The 21,188-nt window shown below is 47.4% G+C and overlaps 1 protein-coding gene across 1 annotated transcript in view; it reads right to left on the bottom strand.

Moving 5' to 3' along the window:
- Positions 1 to 21,188, bottom strand: part of nek8 (NIMA-related kinase 8) — a 63,216-nt gene that overhangs the window by 16,403 nt on the left and 25,625 nt on the right. Inside the window, exons 9-12 of the mRNA XM_078422076.1 lie at positions 18,899 to 18,975; positions 17,828 to 17,945; positions 11,672 to 11,822; positions 7,754 to 7,917 (exon numbers count right to left, since the gene is read on the bottom strand). Coding sequence (XP_078278202.1) covers positions 7,754 to 7,917; positions 11,672 to 11,822; positions 17,828 to 17,945; positions 18,899 to 18,975 — 510 coding nt within the window. The remainder of the gene's footprint in view (positions 1 to 7,753; positions 7,918 to 11,671; positions 11,823 to 17,827; positions 17,946 to 18,898; positions 18,976 to 21,188) is intronic.

Here is a 21,188-nt window from a genome sequence, read left to right as displayed (position 1 = left end):
TTCCGGTCAGGATCCTTCCTTGTTCTCCAGAGATGCTGCCTGACCCGCTGAGTTGCTCCAGCACTTTGAGTCTATCTGTGATATAAACCAGTTCCTTGTTTCTACAGTGGACCCATTGGCTTTCTAAGAGGAGGCAGAGAGTGGCGGAGGGTTGTTGAACTGATTGGAATTGTGTGGCCAGTGGTGTCCCACACAGGTCAAGGGTGGGAACGGTAATGTTTGTGAGATGTTGATGAGATGGGTGGAAATGTGGGAGATATAAGGAGTAATTCTGCAGACAAATGAACATTGGTGATTGCAGATAGAGAGTAGGTTGTTCATGGCCACAGAACAGTTGAACAATTGGGCAGAGCTTTGGCAGATGCAGTTTATTGTTAATTAAGTTTAATTGCCAAATCTGACGTGATGTATTTTGGGAGGGGAAACAAGGGTGGGACATGCACAGTACATGGTGGGGCTTTGGGGAATGTTACAGTCAGAGTGACACAGCATAGAAACAGGCCCTTCGGCCCAACTCATCCTTACTCACCATGATGCCCCTTCTACACTAGCCCCATCTGCCTGTGTATATCCCCCATCCCTCTGAACCTGTCCTATCCATGTATCCATCCAAGTGTTTTTTAAGTGTTGTGATAGTCCCAGCCTCAACTACCTCCTCTGGCAGCTCGTTCCACACACCCACCACCCTCTGTGGACAACAAACTAACTGTTCCCCGAGAACCAGTGGTAAACTAACAGTGACGATTCTTAGATAGACACAAAAAGCTGGAGTAACTCAGCAGGTCAGGCAGCATTTCTGGAGAGAAGGAATAGGTGACGTTTCGGGTCGAGACTTTTCTTCAGACTGATGTCGGGGGAGAGGGAGGTGCATAGATAAGGAGGTGTAAGATGTGAAAACATGACAAAGGGGATGGAGAAGGGACGATTCTTAGCAGATGGATTTGGTATCGGGATCAGCCACCCAAGGAGTTGATTTGTATTTTTTGGTAAAAGGGCAGAATATGGAGGGTGAATTTGCACCAACAGAATTCGAGCACTTGAAACCCACGAGGTATTCATGGACAAAGTATCTGCACACCTCTTCACAAAGACCCCATGATCAGTGTCGGCAATGGCCCTGGTCCTCCGCTGGGAAATAGTATGACCTGTCTCATATAGTCATAGAAACATAGAGACAGAGTTACACAGCGCGGAACCTTGCTGGACGGCCATACTAGCCCACAATGACCAACATGCCCCATCTACACTAGTCCCACCTGCCCACACCGACCAACATGCCCCATCTACACTAGTACCACCTGCCCACACCGACCAACATGCCCCATCTACACTAGTCCCACCTGCCCACACCGACCAACATGCCCCATCTACACTAGTCCCACCTGCCCACACCGACCAACATGCCCCATCTACACTAGTCCCACCTGCCCACACCGACCAACATGCCCCATCTACACTAGTCCCACCTGCCCACACTGACCAACATGCCCCATCTACACTAGTCCCACCTGCCCACACTGACCAACATGCCCCATCTACACTAGTCCCACCTGCCCACACCGACCAACATGCCCCATCTACACTAGTCCCACCTGCCCACACCGACCAACATGCCCCATCTACACTAGTCCCACCTGCCCACACCGACCAACATGCCCCATCTACACTAGTCCCACCTGCCCACACCGACCAACATGCCCCTGCCCCATCTACACTAGTCCCACCTTGCCCACACCGACCAACATGCCCCATCTACACTAGTCCCACCTGCCCACACCGACCAACATGCCCCATCTACACTAGTCCCACCTGCCCACACCGACCAACATGCCCCATCTACACTAGTCCCACCTGCCCACATCGACCAACATGCCCCATCTACACTAGTCCCACCTGCCCACATCGACCAACATGCCCCATCTACACTAGTCCCACCTGCCCACACCGACCAACATGCCCCTGCCCCATCTACACTAGTCCCACCTTGCCCACACCGACCAACATGCCCCATCTACACTAGTACCACCTGCCCACCGACCAACATGCCCCATCTACACTAGTCCCACCTGCCCACGCCGACCAACATGCCCCATCTACACTAGTCCCACCTGCCCACACCGACCAACATGCCCCATCTACACTAGTCCCACCTGCCCACACCGACCAACATGCCCCATCTACACTAGTCCCACCTGCCCACACCGACCAACATGCCCCATCTACACTAGTCCCACCTGCCCACACCGACCAACATGCCCCATCTGCACTAGTTCCACCTTGCCCACACCGACCAACATGCCCCATCTACACTAGTCCCACCTGCCCACATTAGGCCCATATCCCTTGAAATCTGAACTTTCCATGCACCTGCCTAACTGTTTCTTAAATATTGTGATAATCCCAGCCTCAACTACCTCCTCTGGCAGCTTGTTCCATACACCCACCACCCTTAGTGTGAAAAAGTTACCCTTCAGATTCCTATTAAATCTTTTCCCCTTCAATTTAAACCTATGTCGTCTGGCTCTCGATTCCTCTACTCTGGGCAAGAGACTCTGTGCGTCTACCCGATCTATTCCTCTCATGATTTTGTACTCTATTGCCAGCTGGGGTGTCAGTAAATTGTGGCATCTTTAATGTAAAAAACCACAGCAAGATGCTTCACAAATACTGCATAAGCAAACAAAGACAGAACTGGATTGTTGTTTGGCCACGTAAGTTTGCAAGTGGAATGAAATGATCAGTTTCTGATGGAAATCAAGAAGCTGCCAATATTTTCTGGATACTTGCAATCTGTCCCAGGGTTGATGAATGAAGGTGATGATTTGGCGTTATGAATTAAATGGCTTGTGCCACAGCTCAATATTGGACAGACCAACACTGTTATATGCCAATCGGTAAATGTCGCAGTGCAGTGCTGCTGCATACAGTCACGACTGACTAACAATCCCAGTCCATGCAGAAGATCAAGGGTTCACACTGTACACAAGTACTAAATGTCCCAGACAGACAGACACACCAGCACAATACTATTGGCTTGCTGCAGCCTCAGCAACCTCGTCTCTTCAGTAAGTCCCTCTTCCCTGGATGTGTGAGATGCCGTGAAACTATTCTGAATAACAGCAAAACACCTACTGTGGTATTCCAGCCCACAGTCACTCCAAAACCATCCTCGCTGGTCAGCATCACACAAACCTGGAAAAAACAACTGCAGCGGGTCAGGCAGCGTCTCTGGAGAACATGGATAGGTGACGTTTCACGGAGTGCTGGAGTAACTCAGCGGGTCAGGCAGCATCTGTGGAGAACATGGATAGGTGACGTTTCACAGAGTGCTGGAGTAACCCAGCGGGTCAGGAGCATCTCTGAAGAAAAAGGATCGGTGACTTTTGGGTCAGGATCCTTCTACAATCTGATTTATCCATCCTTTCATCTCTGGCCTTTTTCCTACTACCTGCCAGGCGTTGGCCTGCCCCTCCTCTCTCCCAGCTTTCTTCCCCCACCCCCTACAATCAGCCTGATGAAGGGCCCCAACCTAAAACGTCACCTCTCCATGTTCTCCACAGATGCTGCCTGACCCGCTGAGTTACTCCAGCACTCTGTGAAACATCATCGATCCATATTCTCCACAGATGCTGCCTGACCCGCTGAGTTACTCCAGCACTCTGTGTCCAGCATGGACTGCATTGAAATTCTGTTCTCTATGTTACTGCAGCCATCATTTCATTGGGCAATGTAAAGACCTAAAATGCATTGTGTTTGTGGAAGACTTTCTTCTTTGATTATCCAGCGTGCATGAAACGATCACCAAGGGCAGCACATTAGGTCTTCCAGTTCAACAACATCCCTTTGCATCATCAGTGAAGCTGAATGAAAATGTAATTGTCATTTAATCAAGAAATTTGGGTTGGTCACAGATACTTGGCAGAATCTGTTTATTCTTGGCATGTTCTGCCCGTCCCGAGTTGCCAATGCCCTGGCCACTTCTTTGGTGAAAGACACAGGGGCACTGGGTGAGTGATTACAGCAATCCACCTGCTGGTCAATCTACTGAGCACTGCCCACAAGTTTCATTCATTTTCAACTAAAACTAAATGTTGCCACTGGGTCTGGAGGATGTAAGATGTGCAGCACAACCCCACGCTCCCATTTACCACCGTGTCTGGAGGTGGTCACGGCTACCATGCCCTACATTATACTTTCATTGTATCTTGTATGCTCAGACTGCCAGCTCTGGAGTGCCCTGCCTCTCACCACCCTGTTCTAGGCTCGGACAGGGTACATCTCTGACCAAAAGGCCACTCCGTTTCCAATGTAATGAATCTTCTGCATCTCCAGTCAGAGCAGATCAGGGAAACATGGCTCTGTGCAAATAGGTACAGGAAGGCAGTCTGGTTTTAAGGCTGCATGATGTATTTGATGTTTATTAAATATGGAGATGTTTTCATTCAAAGGTTAATTGCTGGAGATTATGGGAATATTAATTAAGACCCTGCAGGCATTACAACTCAGCTGCATCTGTTAACTGACTTTTTATTCATTACTAGTATTATCCTTTATAATTTTAATTGTGAAACCAGAATTTGTCATCAGGCAAGGTAATAGACAGAGGTGGGTCGTTCCACAGAGCAATGCTAATGAGTGGTGATCTGTTACATGTAGCTGGCTCCACAAAGGACATGACTACTTCAAGCTGCACCAAAACTAGTTACAGCGCGGAAACAGGCCCCTCGGCCCACCGAGTCCGCGCCGACCAGCGATCCCCGCACACTAACACTGTAAAACAATTTACACTGAAGATAGACACAAAATGCTGGAGTAACTCAACGGAACAGGCAGCATCTCTGGAGAGAAGGAATGGGTGACGTTTCGGGTCAGGCTTTTACATTTGTACCAAGCCAATTAACCTACAAACCTGTACGTCTTTGGAGTGTGAGAGGAAACCGGAGCATCTGGAGAAAACCCACGCAGGTCACGGGGAGAAATGTGCAAACTCGGTACACACAGCACCCGTAGTCAGGGTGGAAGCCGGGTCTCTGGCGCTGTGAGGCAGCAGCTCCACCCGCTGCACCACCGTGCCACCCTTTTCTCTTGAGGCCGCCCTTTGCTCCTTGCATTTCCCTTGAAGGTGTACGCCGATCCTGTCCAGCTGGAGGGACAGAGTCCAGACTACAAATGGGGGATCTGCTCTTCTGAGCGGTCGAGGAGACCAGAGGGTGCCCGGCCCTGACTTTCCCCATCACCACAGATGGAGACCGCGAGACTGCATTCTGCATTGGTTCAAAGTGCATCAGCCTCACAACTGCAATAGGTTCTGCCAAAGGTTAGTTACAATAAGTGACAGCAACACAGTCGAGAGAAAGCCGAGATCCTATCTGCTGTTGTTGACAAAAAGCAATTTCAAGTCAGAATCATTATTCTACACTTTGTACTTTGTAAAGCATTACTCATCCTTCCACCCACCCCACCTCAACTTCTCTCAGGCACCTCAATCTGTTCCTTACCTCAGCCTAAAAACAAAGTGCTGGGTTACTCAGTGGGTCAGGCAGCATCCGTGAGGGGCAAATGGACAGACAGTGATTGGGGTGGGGACCCTTCTTCCATTTCTCTGCTCCTTTCCTTCCCAACACACTCCAGCTTGGAGATAGACACAAAAAGCTGGAGTAACTCAGCGGGACAGCAGCATTAAGAGTGTTACTTGACGGTTTGGCTTGAGCACAGTGTTATTGATTTATACTGTAGAAAAGGGTACCCTAAGAACAGGTATAGAGGAAGCTGAGGGTATATGGAACGAGCTGCCAGGTGAGATAGTTGAGGCAGGTAGTATCACAACATTTTACAGACAGTTAGACAGGTACATGGATCATAGGAAAGGTTTAGAGGGATATGGGCAAGCACGGGCAGATGGGACTGGTGTAGATGGGGCATCTTGGTCAGCATGGGCACGTTGGGCCTGTTTCGACGTTGAGTGACTGTGACTCTATAACATGGTGGTTAATAGATTCAAGTGCGGAACACTATTTTGTTTCATGCTGATGGTATTGGTGCAATGCAAAGTAAACGTGAGAAATGTTACATCAGGATTATACACCTTGCTTTTTAAAAAAACTCCTTATAAATCATAACATAAAGTTGTCCTAGATCACATTATCAGAATCACCAAAACGTATTTGTCTTCAAACACTTTCAGCTCATCCACATATAACACAGTGTGAAATATTGACTTAGAATTATAATTTTGCAATCTTCTGTAAGGGAAGGTGCCCAGCTTCAATAGACAATGTCTGCAATTAACCACCACTGTGGATGGTGTTATCAATTTCTGACAACATTTCTGACGGGTCTGAAGATGGGTCTCGACCAGAAACCTCACCCATTCCTTCTCTCCGGAGAAGCTGCCTGTCCCGCTGAGTTACTCCAGCATTTTGTGTCTCTCTTTTCAATGAATATTGGGTGATGCGTGGATGGAGTGTGAGGGAATGGGAACAGAGTGAAGACAAAGCAAAATCTGGCACAGTGTCGACGACACAAGAAGCTGCAGATGCTGGTTTACAAAAATGGACACCAAGTGCTGGAGTAACTCAGCGGGTCAGGCAGCATCTGTGGAGAACATGGATAGGTGACGTTTCACAGAGTGCTGGAGTAACTCAGCGGGTCAGGCAGCATCTGTGGAGAACATGGATAGGTGACGTTTCACAGAGTGCTGGAGTAACTCAGCGGGTCAGGCAGCATCTGTGGAGAACATGGATAGGTGACGTTTCACAGAGTGCTGGAGTAACTCAGCGGGTCAGGCAGCATCTGTGGAGAACATGGATAGGTGACGTTTCACAGAGTGCTGGAGTAACTCAGCGGGTCAGGCAGCATCTCAATGGAGTTAGGTTAGGTAAGGGGGAGGTGCAGCGAGACCTGGATGTCCTTGTACACCAGTCACTGAAAGTTGGCGTGCAGGTATTGAAGGCAGTGAAGAAAGCTAATGGAATGTTGGCCTTCATAACAAGCGGATTTCAGTATCGGAGTAAAGAGGTTCTTCTGCAGTTGTATAGGGCCCTGGTAAGACCACATCTGGAGTATTGTGTACAGTTTTGGTCTCCTAATTTGTGGAAGGACATCCTTGTAATTGAGGCAGTGCAGCATAGGTTCACAAGATTGATCCCTGGGATGGCAGGATTGACATATGAGGAAAGATTGAAAAGACTAGGCTTGTATTCACTGGAGTTTTTAGAAGGATGAGAGGGGATCTTATAGAAACATATAAAATTATAAAAGGACTGGACTATCTAGATGCAGGAAAAATGTTCCCAATGTTGGGCGAGTCCAGAACCAGGGGCCACAGTCTTAGAATAAAGGGGAGACCATTTAATACTGAGGTAAGAAAAAACTTTTTCACCCAGAGAGTTGTGAATTTGTGGAATTCTCTGCCACAGAGAGCAGTGGAAGCCAAATGACTGGATGGATTTAAGAGAGAGTTAGATAGAGCTCTAGGGGCTAGTGGAATCAAGGGATATGGGGAGAAGGCAGGCACGGGTTATTGATTAAGGACGATCAGCCATGATCACAATGAATGGACATGTTTCCACGATGTATCTTCAAACTAAACTAAACTATAGCAGCACCGCGGCAATGATAACACACCAGCCACTCCTTCCTCTATGAAGAGGCACCTCAGCCCAGGCCAAAGGCGGACAGACCTGCTGCTCTGTGACGTGCACATCTGTGGAGCCCACAACTGAGCTGCGAGTGAACCTTGTGTCGTTCTCACCTGTAACTGCGGCAGAATGTGCTGTCCCCACGTCCGCGTGCACTACGTGTCCTTCACTCAGGGGATGTGACCGCACGGCAGTGAATACATGGACCTCCTCCACCTGACCAGAGGCATGAGTAACCCCCTCTGCTGACACGTCGTCCAGAGCCAGCTTGTTAAACCTGCGGAGCACAGCGTCGTCACTTAATGTTCAAGGACAAAACTAAATCCAGAGCAAACACGTGTTAGTCTATCAATGTCAGGTGTTCTAGGGCCTGGCCCATGGGCAGGTATGCTCCATGTAAGGGACTTTTATCAAGGGATAGGAGCTTGCAAACAAAGGTGACAAGCGCTGAATGTAGAAACAATGAAACATGGGCGGCACGGTGGTGCAGCGAACAGCACCAGAGACGCGGGTTTGATCCCGACTACGGGCGCTGTCTGTACGGAGTTTGTACGTTCTCCCCGTGACCTACGTGGGTTTCCCCCGAGATCCAAAGACGTACAGGTTTGCAGGTTAATTGGCTTGGTATGAATGTAAAATTGTCCCTCATGTGTGTAGGATAGTGTTAGTGTGCGGGGATCGCTGGTCAGCACAGACTCAGTGGGCCGAAGGGCCTGTTTGCGTGCTGTATCTCTAAACTAAACTAAAGACTTAAGTTGAGTTTTCCTACTTATCCCGAATATGGTTTAAGCCAATAAAAGCCAAAGTAACTGTGGACCGTTTTTCTTAGTGTGTTAAGGTTTATTTACAAATCAAAGGCAGTTCTGAATGACGGGATCTGTGCATTTATTGCAGTAATAAACAGTAACCAGGAAGACCATCCATTCATTCCACTCCTAGCTGGCTGGAGTCTGTACGAGGATTTTCAACCAGTCTCTGGCCCAGTCCACTGTTCCATCCTGTCTGAAGTCCGCAATCATAGTCCCCTTGCCCAAAAAACCCCACATTTCCAGCCTCAACGACTACCGGCCAGTCGCACTCACACCAGTGGTGATGAAGTGTTTTGAAAAACTGGTCCGGGGTCATATCACATCACTCCTGCCCCGAAGCTTTGACACCCACCAGTTTGCGTACAGAGCGAATAGATCCACAGAGGACGCTATAGCCACAGCCCTCCATGCTGCACTGTTCCACCTGGAGCAGCCGGGGAGCTACGTGCGGATGCTCTTTGTGGACTACAGCTCTGCCTTTAATACCATCCTTCCCCATAAACTGGTGGACAAACTGGGGGACTTGGGACTTCCACACTCCACCTGCATGTGGATAAATAGCTTCCTGTCAGCTCGCAGCCAGAGAGTCAGAGTGGGCCATCACACATCCACGGCCCTCAGCCTCAGTACCGGCTCTCCACAGGGCTGCGTGCTGAGCCCCCTGCTCTACACCATCTATACACATGACTGCACCCCCGCCCACCACAGCAACACCATTGTCAAATTTGCGGATGACACTACGGTGGTGGGACTCATCACCGGGGGGGACGAGTACGCCTACCGGGATGAGGTGGAGCAGCTGACAGTGTGGTGTGGAGAAAATAACCTGCTCCTCAACACCTTAAAGACAAAGGAAATAATAATAGACTTCAGAAAGAATAAAACGGACATGTTACCATTAACTATCAGAGGGGACTGTGTGGAGAGGGTGGCGGATTTCCGCTTCCTGGGAATCCATATTGAGGAGGACCTGACGTGGAGCGTGAACACCTCTGCGCTGCTGAAAAAGGTCCAGCAGAGACTGCACTTCCTGAGGGTGCTCAGGAAGAATAACATCACTCAGAGACTGCTGTTGTCCTTTTATCGGTGCTACATTGAGAGCATCCTAACATACTGTGTATGCGTATGGTACACCAGCTGCACAGCGGCTCAGAGGAAAGCGCTCCAGAGGGCCATTGACAACGCCCAGAGGATTGTCGGCTGCCCTCTACTTACCTTGGAGGACTTACACAGTTCCCGCTGCATCAAAAAATCCCAGAGTATTATAAAGGACATTTCCCACCCCGGACACTCCCTGTTTGAACTGTTACCGTCAGGCAGACGGTACAGATCTACAAGGACAAGGACAAACAGACTTAAAAATAGTTTTTACCCCACTGCTATAAAGGCACTAAATGTAGCCGCCAAGGAACGCAGGGGCGATACATAATAAGAGACTGTGAAATCGACAGAAGGATGTAGGGTTGGGTGTTTATGCGTGCTATTTTCATGATATTTATTTTAGTTGTTTATCTTTTTTAAAATATTTTACCTTGTATGTATCGTTAGCTTTTAGAAATGTTTGAATGGTGCACTGACTGGCTGACATTTTACAATTTCGTTGTACATGGCTCATGTTACAATGACAATAAAGGAACTATTCTACTATTACAGCAGTGTGATGATAATGTAAGAACAGTCCCGTACAAGAACAGACCCTCAGGCCCACGATGTCTGTGACCAGCATGATGCCAAGACCATCGCTTGTCTGCTGCACATCATCCATATCCATATCCCTCCACTCCCTGCATGCCATGTGCCTATCCAAAAGCCTCTTTAATGCCACTATCACATCTGCCTCGACTACCACACCCAGCAGCACATCCCAAACTGTTCTGTTTGTAAACTGCCAATACAGGCAGCTTTTGACTTGATCGCGTTACTACTTTGTATGTTTGTTTTTGTTTTGGAATAAAGTATTTGTAATCATTTTTTAAAAAGAAATAAAAGCAGCACATTCCAGACATTCACCTCTGTTCAAAACGTGCCCTGCACATCTGCTTTAAACGTGCCCTGCACATCTGCTTTAAACTTCGCTCTAGAGTATTTGATTTTTCCATTCGAGGAAAAAGGTTCTGAGTGCCTGCTCTATCTATGTCCCTCATGATTTGACATGCTTCTATCAGGTCTCCTCCACAAACACTGTCTGCACCCTCTCCAACGCCTGCACATTCTTCCCGTAATGGGGTGACCACAAATGCACATATTTCCCCAAATGCGGCCTGACCAAAGTCCTATAACGCTGCACCATGACACCCGACTCGTGTACTCAACGCCACGACCGATGAAGGCAAGCGTACTGTACGCCTTCCTCACCACTCTGTCTACTTGTGTTGGGACTTTCAGGGAGTTATGGACTTGGACCCCAACATCCCTCTGTACATTTCAAGACTTGTAGATTCAAATTATAACCAATCCCAACGTAATCAGTCAGAGAGTGGTGAAGGTGTGGAATTCTCTGCCTCAGAAGGCAGTGGAGGCCAGTTCGTTGGATGCTTTCAAGAGAGAGCTGGATAGAGCTCTTAAGGATAGCGGAGTGAGGGGGTATGGGGAGAAGACAGGAACGGGGTACTGATTGAGAGTGATCAGCCATGATCGCATTGAATGGCGGTGCTGGCTCGAAGGGCTGAATGGCCTACTCCTGCACCTATTGTCTATTGTCTATTGTAATTTATTGTGCAGAAAGGATCTGCAGATGCTGGTTTACACTAAAGAAAGACACAGAGTGCTGGAGTAACTCAGCGGGTCAGGCAGCATCTGTGGAGAACATGGATAGGTGACGTTTCACAGAGTGCTGGAGTAACTCAGCGAGTCAGGCAGCAACTCTGGAGAACATAGATAGGTGACGTTTCACAGAGCGCTGGAGTAACTCAGCGAGTCAGGCAGCATCTGTGGAGAACATGGATAGGTGACGTTTCACAGAGTGCTGGAGTAACTCAGCGAGTCAGGCAGCATCTGTGGAGAACATGGATAGGTGACGTTTCAGAGTGCTGGAGTAGCTCAGCGGGTCAGGCAGCATCTGTGGAGAACATGGATAGGTGACGTTTCATAGAGTGCTGGAGTACTCAGCGGGTCAGGCAGCATCTCTGGAGATAAAAGATGGGTGATGTTTCGGGTCGGGACCCTTCTTCATCCTACAATTTAATATCGTTCAGTGACAGAGTGGGTGAACGTGATCATTACCTGTTACTCCCACAGGCCAAGATGTGGTTGTGTGTTGTGAGGATCATTGAAGAGTCAATTCCACACAGGACTCTCTGGGCTTCATGTTCTGGAGGGATGTTTACTTGCTGAGGGGAACTGTGTGACTCCTGACTTTCCAAACCAAGCCGACCTGCTCCAGAAATGGAAAACATAATTACCTACACATTTCTCACATATTCTAATTATCCACTTACAACTCAGTACAAAAGCCTGAAACAATCCTGTCTTTTGTCAACATCTGTGACATGATTAGAATGGAACTGGATACCTAATTCATTTGTGTCAACGTCTCAACTGTCTTTTAAAAGCTATATTAAAAAACATCAAAAAATACATCCAAAAAACAAATATTAGCAAAATAATGGATGGTTGGATAATGACACAGATTTTTAACAATTGTTTTGAGTTTGTAGATGTGGATAAGCAGCAAGAAATCTGATGTACATCTATAACTCACTCTGACCATCTGTTTTTTCATGTGATGTATAAAAGTTAATTTTGCTGTCTGTGGAATAAAAGCATAACTAACAGCACCGGCAGTTGTCAGCGATTAAAAGAGGTTTAATGACTAAAGTACACAATGACAGGGAAGTAATTGAACACGCTGCTACTGTGTTCAGTTCAGTTTATTGTCACGTGTACCGAGGTACAGTGAAAAGCTTTTTGTTGCGTGCTATCCAGTTGCCAGAAAGACAATACATGATTACAATCGAGCCGTTTACAGTGTACAGATACTTGATAAGGGAATAACGTTTAGTGCAAGGTAAAGCCGACAAAGTCCAATCAAGGATAGTCTGAGGGCTATCAATGAGGTAGGTAGTAGTTCATTACTGTTCTCTGGTTGTGGTAGGATGGTTCAGTTGCCTGATAACAGCTGGGAAGAAACTGTCCCTGAATCTGGAGGTGTGCGTTTTCACACTTCTGCACCTCTTACCCGATGGGAGAGGGGAGAAGAGAGAGTGGCCGGGGTGCGACTGGTCCTTGATTCTGCTGCTGGCCTTGCCGAGACAGTGTGAGGTGTAGATGGAAGAGAAGTTGGTTTGTGTGAAGAGTTGGTTTGTGTCCCTGTGTGTGGAGTGGCGTTTCAGAGGAGAACGGATAGTACAGGGTGCAATCTCAACCATTTATCTCATCAATATGAAATCCTAATCTGGAATTTCCACTTGGCCCATCAAGTCAATGCTAGCTCTTACCTCACCTTAAACCTATGTCCTCTGGTCCTCGATTCCCCTACTCTGGGCAAGAGACTCTGTGCATCTACCCGATCTATTCCTCTCATGATTTTATATACCTCTGTAAGATCACCTCTCATCCTCCTGCTCTCCAAGGAATGGAGACCCAGCCTACTCAACCTCTCCCTGTAGCTCACACCCTCCAGTCCTGGCAACATCCTCGTAAATCTTCTCTGTACCCTTTCCAACTTGACATCTTTCCTGTTACATGGTGCCCAGAACTCTGAATGCTCTTGTACACACACTCCATCTTAAATCTCTCAACACTGCTTTTCAGACGAGCCACTTTGTGCCATCTTTTTAATAGAGTAATGATATATATTTTGGATACTTTGCTGAGATGACTCAAAGCTCTTTGTAAAGGAAAAAATATAAAACAAGATAAACACAGGAATAATTTCTAAATAATCAGTTAACAGATAATTACAGTACACACATTGGAACATCACAGTAACATTTGGAAGTGTTTTTGTACAATTAATTTAATACTAGAGTCAATGTAATTATGTGAGCAGTTATTTTAAACACAGTAAGGTTGCAATCACAGCAGTGAGTGGAATAATCTGATTCACTTTGATGTTCATGGAGGGGGAGTCTTTCTCGGTTCTATTTCACCGGACCACCTGCAGTGTGACAACATGGATGTGTCGTGGAATAACAGATGGGAAATTCCCCAAGTAAAACGGGATTATGGTGCAGACCTCAGCAACAAGTCTCGTTAATGTGGACCCCACAGCAAACTAGCAAGACAAGCCCGACGCCCAGAGGAACATGTCCGAAACAGAGTCACTGGGAACCAAAACAAAGACGACCATTGCATTTCTTTAATTTGAAAAATGTTAACATTACCACAACTCAGAATGCACTGGCTTTCAAGTTGGATTGGCTTGTCAAGGTTTGGCAATCTACACTGTGTGTTTTAGTCTGGGATCACCCGTATCAACATGGTTCAGTGATCACGTTACTGGAACACGATCCAGAGGCTTGGACTATTGCAGCGGACACACGAGTATAAATCCCACCATGGCAGCTGGCAACTTGCATTCAAGTCATTAAAAAGTAATTCAGTATTAGTGACCCTGAAACCACTGGGCTGCCGTAAAAACACATCTGGTTCACTTTCCTGCCCAGCCTAGACCTGACCCTAAAGCCACCGACATGGCCAGTGATGATTGGTACAAGGGGCAATAATGAAGAACAAGATGGTGCCCAACCCAGGCGACTATCTGCATGCTGGCCACAGAAGCAGATCTACAATCACACATTACAATCGCTCCACACTCTTACACCTCTACTCCTATCTGTACACTGTGGACGGCTCGATTGTAATCATGTATTGTCTTCCGCTGACTGGATAGCAGGCAACACAAGCTTTTCACTGTACCTCAGTACACGTGACAATAAACTGAACTGAATTAGTGTTCACTGGCATTCACATCTACATAATAAAAGCACACACCAGGTCCTCAAATCATTATTTGTTTGATACTTACGCACAATTCTATCCCAGTTTCTCCTTTGAAGATGTCGTGGTGCATGAGGTGTAAGTAGATGGCTGCACATTGCCTGTGGATGTTAGCTGTCTATGGATGTGTCTCATCTAAATGACCATATTAGTGTGAGAGACAGGGTAAAGATCTCTGCCACTGGGGGTGTCACTGGACTTCACCTGATAACACACGCAAACACTTTCACACAGCAACATTAGCCAGCAAACAGTTGTGGGAGCCCTCCATTCAAGTGGTAACAGCCTGAAGCCGCCCCACCTGGGACGTCCCTGTAACATAGGGATGGTTACACAATAAGCGATGCTCCTACCAACTGAGCTACACAGTGGTCATGCAGAGAAGCAAGTGAAAATCTGAAAAATATCATTCCCGTTTTCAACAATATGAATGGCATTGTGAATTTGATGACACCTTTAACATTAGCACATGGCAAGTAAATATGAGGGCAAATACTCCCCCCTACAAACTTCTATATTGTTTTTATAAAAGGGTCAGTGGGCGCAGGACAAATGTGTAACTGACAGACCACCAGCGGCACGGTGGCGCAGCAGTAGAGCTGCAGCCTCACAGCGCCAGAGACATGGGTTCCATCCTGATTACGGGTGCTGTCTGTACAGAGTTTGTACGTTCTCCCCGTGACCTGCGTGGGTTTTATCCGGGTGCTCCGGTTTCCACCCACACTCCAAAGACGTGCAGGTTTGTAGGTTAATTGACTTGTTAGTGTGCGGGGATCGCTGGTGGGCGCGGACTCGGTGGGCCGGAGGACCTGTTTCCACGCTGTATCTCTAAACTAAACTAAAAGAAGGGAGTGGAACTAAATGGATAGCTCTTTCCAATAGCTGACACATGCATCATTGCCCAAACCGCTGCCTCCAGTGCTGTTAAACTGTATGGTCACATCTGTAGGAAGGAACTGCAGATGCTGGTTTAAATCAAAGATCGACACCTATCACAGAGTGCTGGAGTAACTCAGCGGGTCAGGCAGCGTCTGTGGAGAACATAGATAAGTGACGTTCCAGAGTGCTGGAGTAGAGAGCATCCTAACACATGGCATCCCTGTGTGGTACCTCAGCTGCACGGAGGCAGAAAGGAAAGCTCTACAGCGGGTAGTCCATAGAGCTCAGAGGGCCATCGGAACACAGCTACCAGACTTGGAGGGCATCTACAACACACGATGCCTCAGAAAAGCCACCAGCATCCACAAAGACTCTTCACACCCCTGCACAGTCTGTTCGAACTCCTTCCATCGGGCAGACGATACAAGGCCTTCTACGCCCGCACCTCCAGACTCAGGAACAGCTTCATCCCCAGGGCCATAGCTGCTATGAACCGGTCCTGCTGAGCCGGATGGCCACAACGCATAGATCAACTTGCACTTTACCCTGTCCAAAACTGTTACAACTGTTCGTTTCGTTGGGTTGCTGCTGTCTAAATTACCTAAATTATTGCATCGTATGGGAGGCGCATTCCCAATCTCGTTGTACCCCATGGTACAATGACAATAAAGATATATTGTATTGTATTGTATTGTATTGTATTGTAACTCAGCGGGTCGGGCAGCATCTCTGGAGAACATAGATGTGACGTTTCACAGAGTGCTGGAGTAACTCAGCAGGTCGGGCAGCATCTCTGGAGGGATGGAATGGGTGACGTACAGGTCTAGATCCTTCTACAGAGACAGTTGCTTCAGGAGGTTGTGTGAATGTCACTATCATGGCACAAGGTTTTTGTTCATTAACAGAGGGAGCTACAAAGGCCAGGTAAATGCAGACGTTATCCTGAGCTGCATCAGTGCCATTTACTTCATGTGAATGAGGTATTGACCACCAAACACACCTGGAGCTGTATTCACCAGCACTGCAGTCACAGCAGGGCACTGGAACCTGGTGATAGTGGAGAGCAGGCGTGGAGATAACTCTGTCCTTGATGGTAGAGGGAAAGACAGTAGCCACGATGATAAACATTGCTCCTGGCACCAGGCTGATGCCTTCGTTAGCACAGCAACTGCTTTTACCTGCCGATAACTAACCCACAGCTCTGCACTGCTGCATGTTGAGCCGGGCACAGAGGGCTTCAGTAATGCTGCTCCCTGTGTTCACACTGTGGTCCACTTAATCTGGAAACAGAAGCGAATAGCCAGAAGAAAAATTGTCTCAATTGTGCCAATGGGAATAAGGGAGCCAGCATTGGCTGTGTAAACAGAGGCAGGCTGCATCAGTGTGCAGTAGGAAGTAACTGCAGATGCTGGATAACACTGAAGATAGACACAAAATGCTGGAGTAACGCAGCGGGTCAGGCAGCATCTCTGGAGGGAAGGAATGGGTGACATTTCGAGTCGAGACTCTTCTTCAGTGCTTCTCTCTCCATCAATCCAAACTAAACAAACACCAGCACTGAAGTTCCTATTCCCTTGAACTTCAGTAGGACATTTGCTTTAACAGGCTTTTAATTTCTCATTGTTCCATATAGAAATTCACACCAGCTTCATTTAACAAGATGCATCTCTGCAGTTCTCCCCAGCAGATGAAGATGTAGGAAACAGTGGTCACCACAAAAGAGCAAATAACGTAATATTTCCCCTAACGGTATAATCAAATTAGACTGTGCTAGGTCCACAACCTTCAACTGACGATATATCTCACAATTGAGAGCTGGGTGTCAGGAATAACTTCATGCAGGATTAATCCGGCAAGGGGAACTAAAGATAGACACAAAGTACAGGAGTAACTCAGCGGGTCAGGCAGCATCTGTGGAGAACATGGATAGGTGATGTTTCACAGAGTGCTGGAGTAACTCAGTGGGTCAGGCAGCATCTACAGAGAACATGGATAGGTGATGTTTCACAGAGTGCTGGAGTAACTCAGCGGGTCAGGCAGCATCTGTGGAGAAAAAGACGTTTCGGGTCGAGACACTTCTTCAGATGGAGGGTCTCGACCCGAAACGTCACCCATTCCTTCTCTGCAGAGATACTGCCTGTCCCACTGAGTTACTCCAGCTTTTTGTGTCTACTAAATGTCTGATGCTCCACCGACTGAGGACCCAGGTTCTGCAGGCAAGCAGTGCCAAGTGTCTGTCCTGCTTCCAAGATGGCGCCCAACCCAGACGACTATCTGTGTGCTAGCCACAGAAGCAGATCTACAATCACACATTACAATCGCTCCACACCCTTAAATCTCTGTAAACGGCTCGATTGTCATCATGTATTGTTTTTCTGCTGACTGGTTAGCACACACGAAAAGCTTTTTCACTGTACCTCGGTACAGGTGACAATACACAAAACTAAACTGCAGCATTTCCTGTGTCCAGCCTGTGGATTACTGAAGTGCGTTTCCCATATGGGGGCAAGCTCACACAGCTCACCGTTTCAGACAGAATGAGTCACAAACTAAACTCACCATTGTCCCCTCGTCCCCACGCAAACACCTCCCGGTCATTGGTTGCTGCCAGGACATGTGACGCTCCACATGAGACCTGGGCGATCTCAAAGCCCAGCAACGCCTCCAAGATCTTCGGCTGTGGGATGGAGGGCGAAAGATTGGTGGAAATACAGCTAATTTTAGCTGCTCAACGTGATATCATTGGCATCAATACAAACATCAGTTGTGGATCCCTGCCCCCTCCCGAAACTGAGGGCTGAGATTTTTGAGTCATCATGAAATACAGGCGAGGTGCAGGAAGACTGGAGGGTGGCAAATGTTCTGCCTCTATTTAGGAAGGACTGCAGGGAAAATGCTGCGAACTTCAGGCCAGTGAATTTAACATCTGTGGTCAGAAAGTTACTAGACAATAGGTGCAGGAGTAGGCCATTCGAGCCAGCACCACCATTCAATGTGATCTTACTAGAGAGTATTCTGAGGGATAGGATATGCAGGCATTTGGATAGACAAGGGCTGATTAGGGATAGTCAGCATGGTTTTGGACGTGGGAGCTTGTGTCTCACAAATCTGATTCTGAGTTTTTTGATGACTGGAAAGGTCGATGAGGGCAGAGCTGTAGATGTTGTGTACATGGACTTCAGCAAAGCTTTCAACAAAATTCTGCAAGGTAGGCTGCTCTGAAAGGTTACAGTGCATGGGATCCGAGGAGAGATAGCTGAATGGATGGGAAATTGGCTCAATGGAAGGAAGCAGAGGGTGATGGTGGAAGGTTGCTTTTCAGACTGAAGGCTTGTGACTAGTGGTGTGCCTCAGGGTTCAGTGCTGGGCCCGCTACTGTTTGTCATCTACATCAATGATTTGGATGAGAACATACAGGGCAAGATTAGTAAGTTTGCAGATGACATTAAAGTGGGTGGTTTTACAGATAGCGAAGTGTTGGGAGATTGTTGTACAGTGGGAATATCTCTGACAAGTTAGAAATACCAGCGTACAACAGCACAGCAAGATCCCATGTATTCTGGTAATGGGGAAAACACAAGTCAAGAATAACGGTTTTAATGATGAAGCATGGAAGGAATCTGCACTCACCTGTGTGACATCGTTAAAGGTCCCGTGCCCCAGGCAACCATTGCTTCCATTTCCAAAGGACATTATTATCCCTCTGTCTGAAATAAATTAAAATAAAAGTATTAATTGGAAAGTATGTCAGAAATATTCGGAGCAGTCAGGACCTCCTGCTTATTTCAGCAAAGCAGTAAACATAGAAACATAGAAAATAGGTGCAGGAGGAGACCATTTGGCCCTTCGAGCCAGCACCGCCATTCATTGTGATCATGGCTGATCATCTACAATCAGTAACCCATGCCTGCCTTCTCCCCATATCCCTTGATTCCACTAGCCCAGACCACCCAACATTTGATTTTACAAATTCAGAATTTTGATGTCCAAAATTCAGAATTTTACATCAAAATTCATAATATGGCGCGTAATGCAACTTTTCAGGAAAAAAAAGTATGCACGCCAAACGCGTGTACGCATTGTGCTACATTCACGTGTGAAACATGACTATTATTTCCAACAGTCTGTAGTTCTTGGACTACATGTACAATGTCAGGCCCATCATGAGTATATTCTGCCATTTATAGAAAGGTTATTGAACACAAATACTTTTTACAACAAAGAAAACATTGTTTTCTCTTGTTTTCTCGATTTTGCTTTTTCCTCACACAAAATGTATGACTAAGTTATGAAGAAAGAGTTTCATTTAAAACTGCACATACCTAATTTCATTGAAAACATACTTGCTCCAGTGGTCTTCAACAGCAAATCACAACAGTCCATGTCCCCCCCACCCCCACCATTACCCTCCCCACCCCCCCACTACCTTCCCACCCCCCCCCCACTACCCTCCCCCCCACCCCCACCCTCCTCCCCCCCCCCCAATCCCACTCTACCCCCACGCCCGACTCCCCCCCTACTCCCCTCCCCCCCCAGCAGCGAGGCGAGTCGGGGCCAGCGGCGAGGAGAGGCGGGGCTAGCGGCGGGGCGGGGCAGTAGACAATAGACAATAGGTGCAGGAGAAGGCCATTCGGCCCTTCGAGCCAGCACCGCCATTCAATGTGATCATGGCTGATCATTCTCAATCAGTACCCCGTTCCTGCCTTCTCCTCCATAAACCTACACTGCATGCCCTCAATAGCAAGAATAACCTTCCTCAAATTTGGAGACCAAAACTGCACGCAGTACTCCAGGTGCGGTCTCACTAGGGCCCTGTACAACTGCACACAGTACTCCAGGTGCGGTCTCACTAGGGCCCTGTACAACTGCAGAAGGACCTGTTTGCTCCTATACTCAACTCCTCTTGTTATGAAGGCCAACATTCCAGTGGCTTTCTTCACTGCCTGCTGTACCTGCATGCTTCCTTTCAGTGACTGATGCACTAGGACATCCAGATCTTGTTGTACGTCCTCTGTTCCTAACTTGACACCATTCAGATAATACTCTGCCTTCCTATTCTTACCACCAAAGTGGATAACCTCACAAGGGGCGGGGCAAGAAGCAGGGTGATCGGCGAGGCATGTGTTTTGCGGAAAAATGTGAGGTGAAATCGGGATGGCGGAAATGAAATCAGAAAGTGGAAACGTTCTGCCAAATTCGGAAGGGTTGGGAGGTCTGCTAGCCCCTAGAGCTCTATCTAACTCTCTTGTAAGTTCATCCAGTGAATTGGCCTCCACTGCCCTCTGAGGGAGAGAATTCCACAGATTCACAACTCTCTGGGTGAGAAAGTTTTTTCTCATCTCAGTTTTAAATGGCCTCCCTTTTATTCTTACACTGTGGCCCCTGGTTCTGGACTCCCCCAACATTGGGAACATTTTTCCTGCATCTAGCTTGTCCAGTCCTTTTATAGTTTTATACGTTTCCATAAGATCCCCTCTCATCCTTCTAAACTCCAGTGAATACAAGCCCAGTCTTTCCAACCTTTCCTCATATGACAATCCCGACATCCCGGGGATTAACCTCGTGAACCTATGCTGCACTACCTCAATAGCAAGGATGTCCTTCCTCAAATTAGGGGACCAAAACTGCACACAATACTCCAGATGTGGTCTCACCAGGGCCCTGTACAACTGCAGAAGGACCTCTGTACTCCTATACTCAAATCCTCTCGTTATGAAGGCCAACATGCTTTCTTCACTGCCTGCTGTACCTGCATGCTTACTTTCAGTGACTGGTGTACAATAGTAATTTACTCTCTCTCCTTCATATTTCTATGCTTTTGATTTTATAGTATGTATGTATGTATTTAGTACATGGGGTTGACTATTTGCAAAGAGGAGAGAAAAATCCCTACTTCAGACATAAGATGAAATCTTTTCAA

This window comes from Rhinoraja longicauda, chromosome 26 (genome assembly GCF_053455715.1).
Source record: "Rhinoraja longicauda isolate Sanriku21f chromosome 26, sRhiLon1.1, whole genome shotgun sequence".
In the NCBI taxonomy this organism is placed as follows: Eukaryota; Metazoa; Chordata; class Chondrichthyes; order Rajiformes; family Arhynchobatidae; genus Rhinoraja; species Rhinoraja longicauda.
This window is presented reverse-complemented; position numbering and strand designations above follow the sequence as displayed.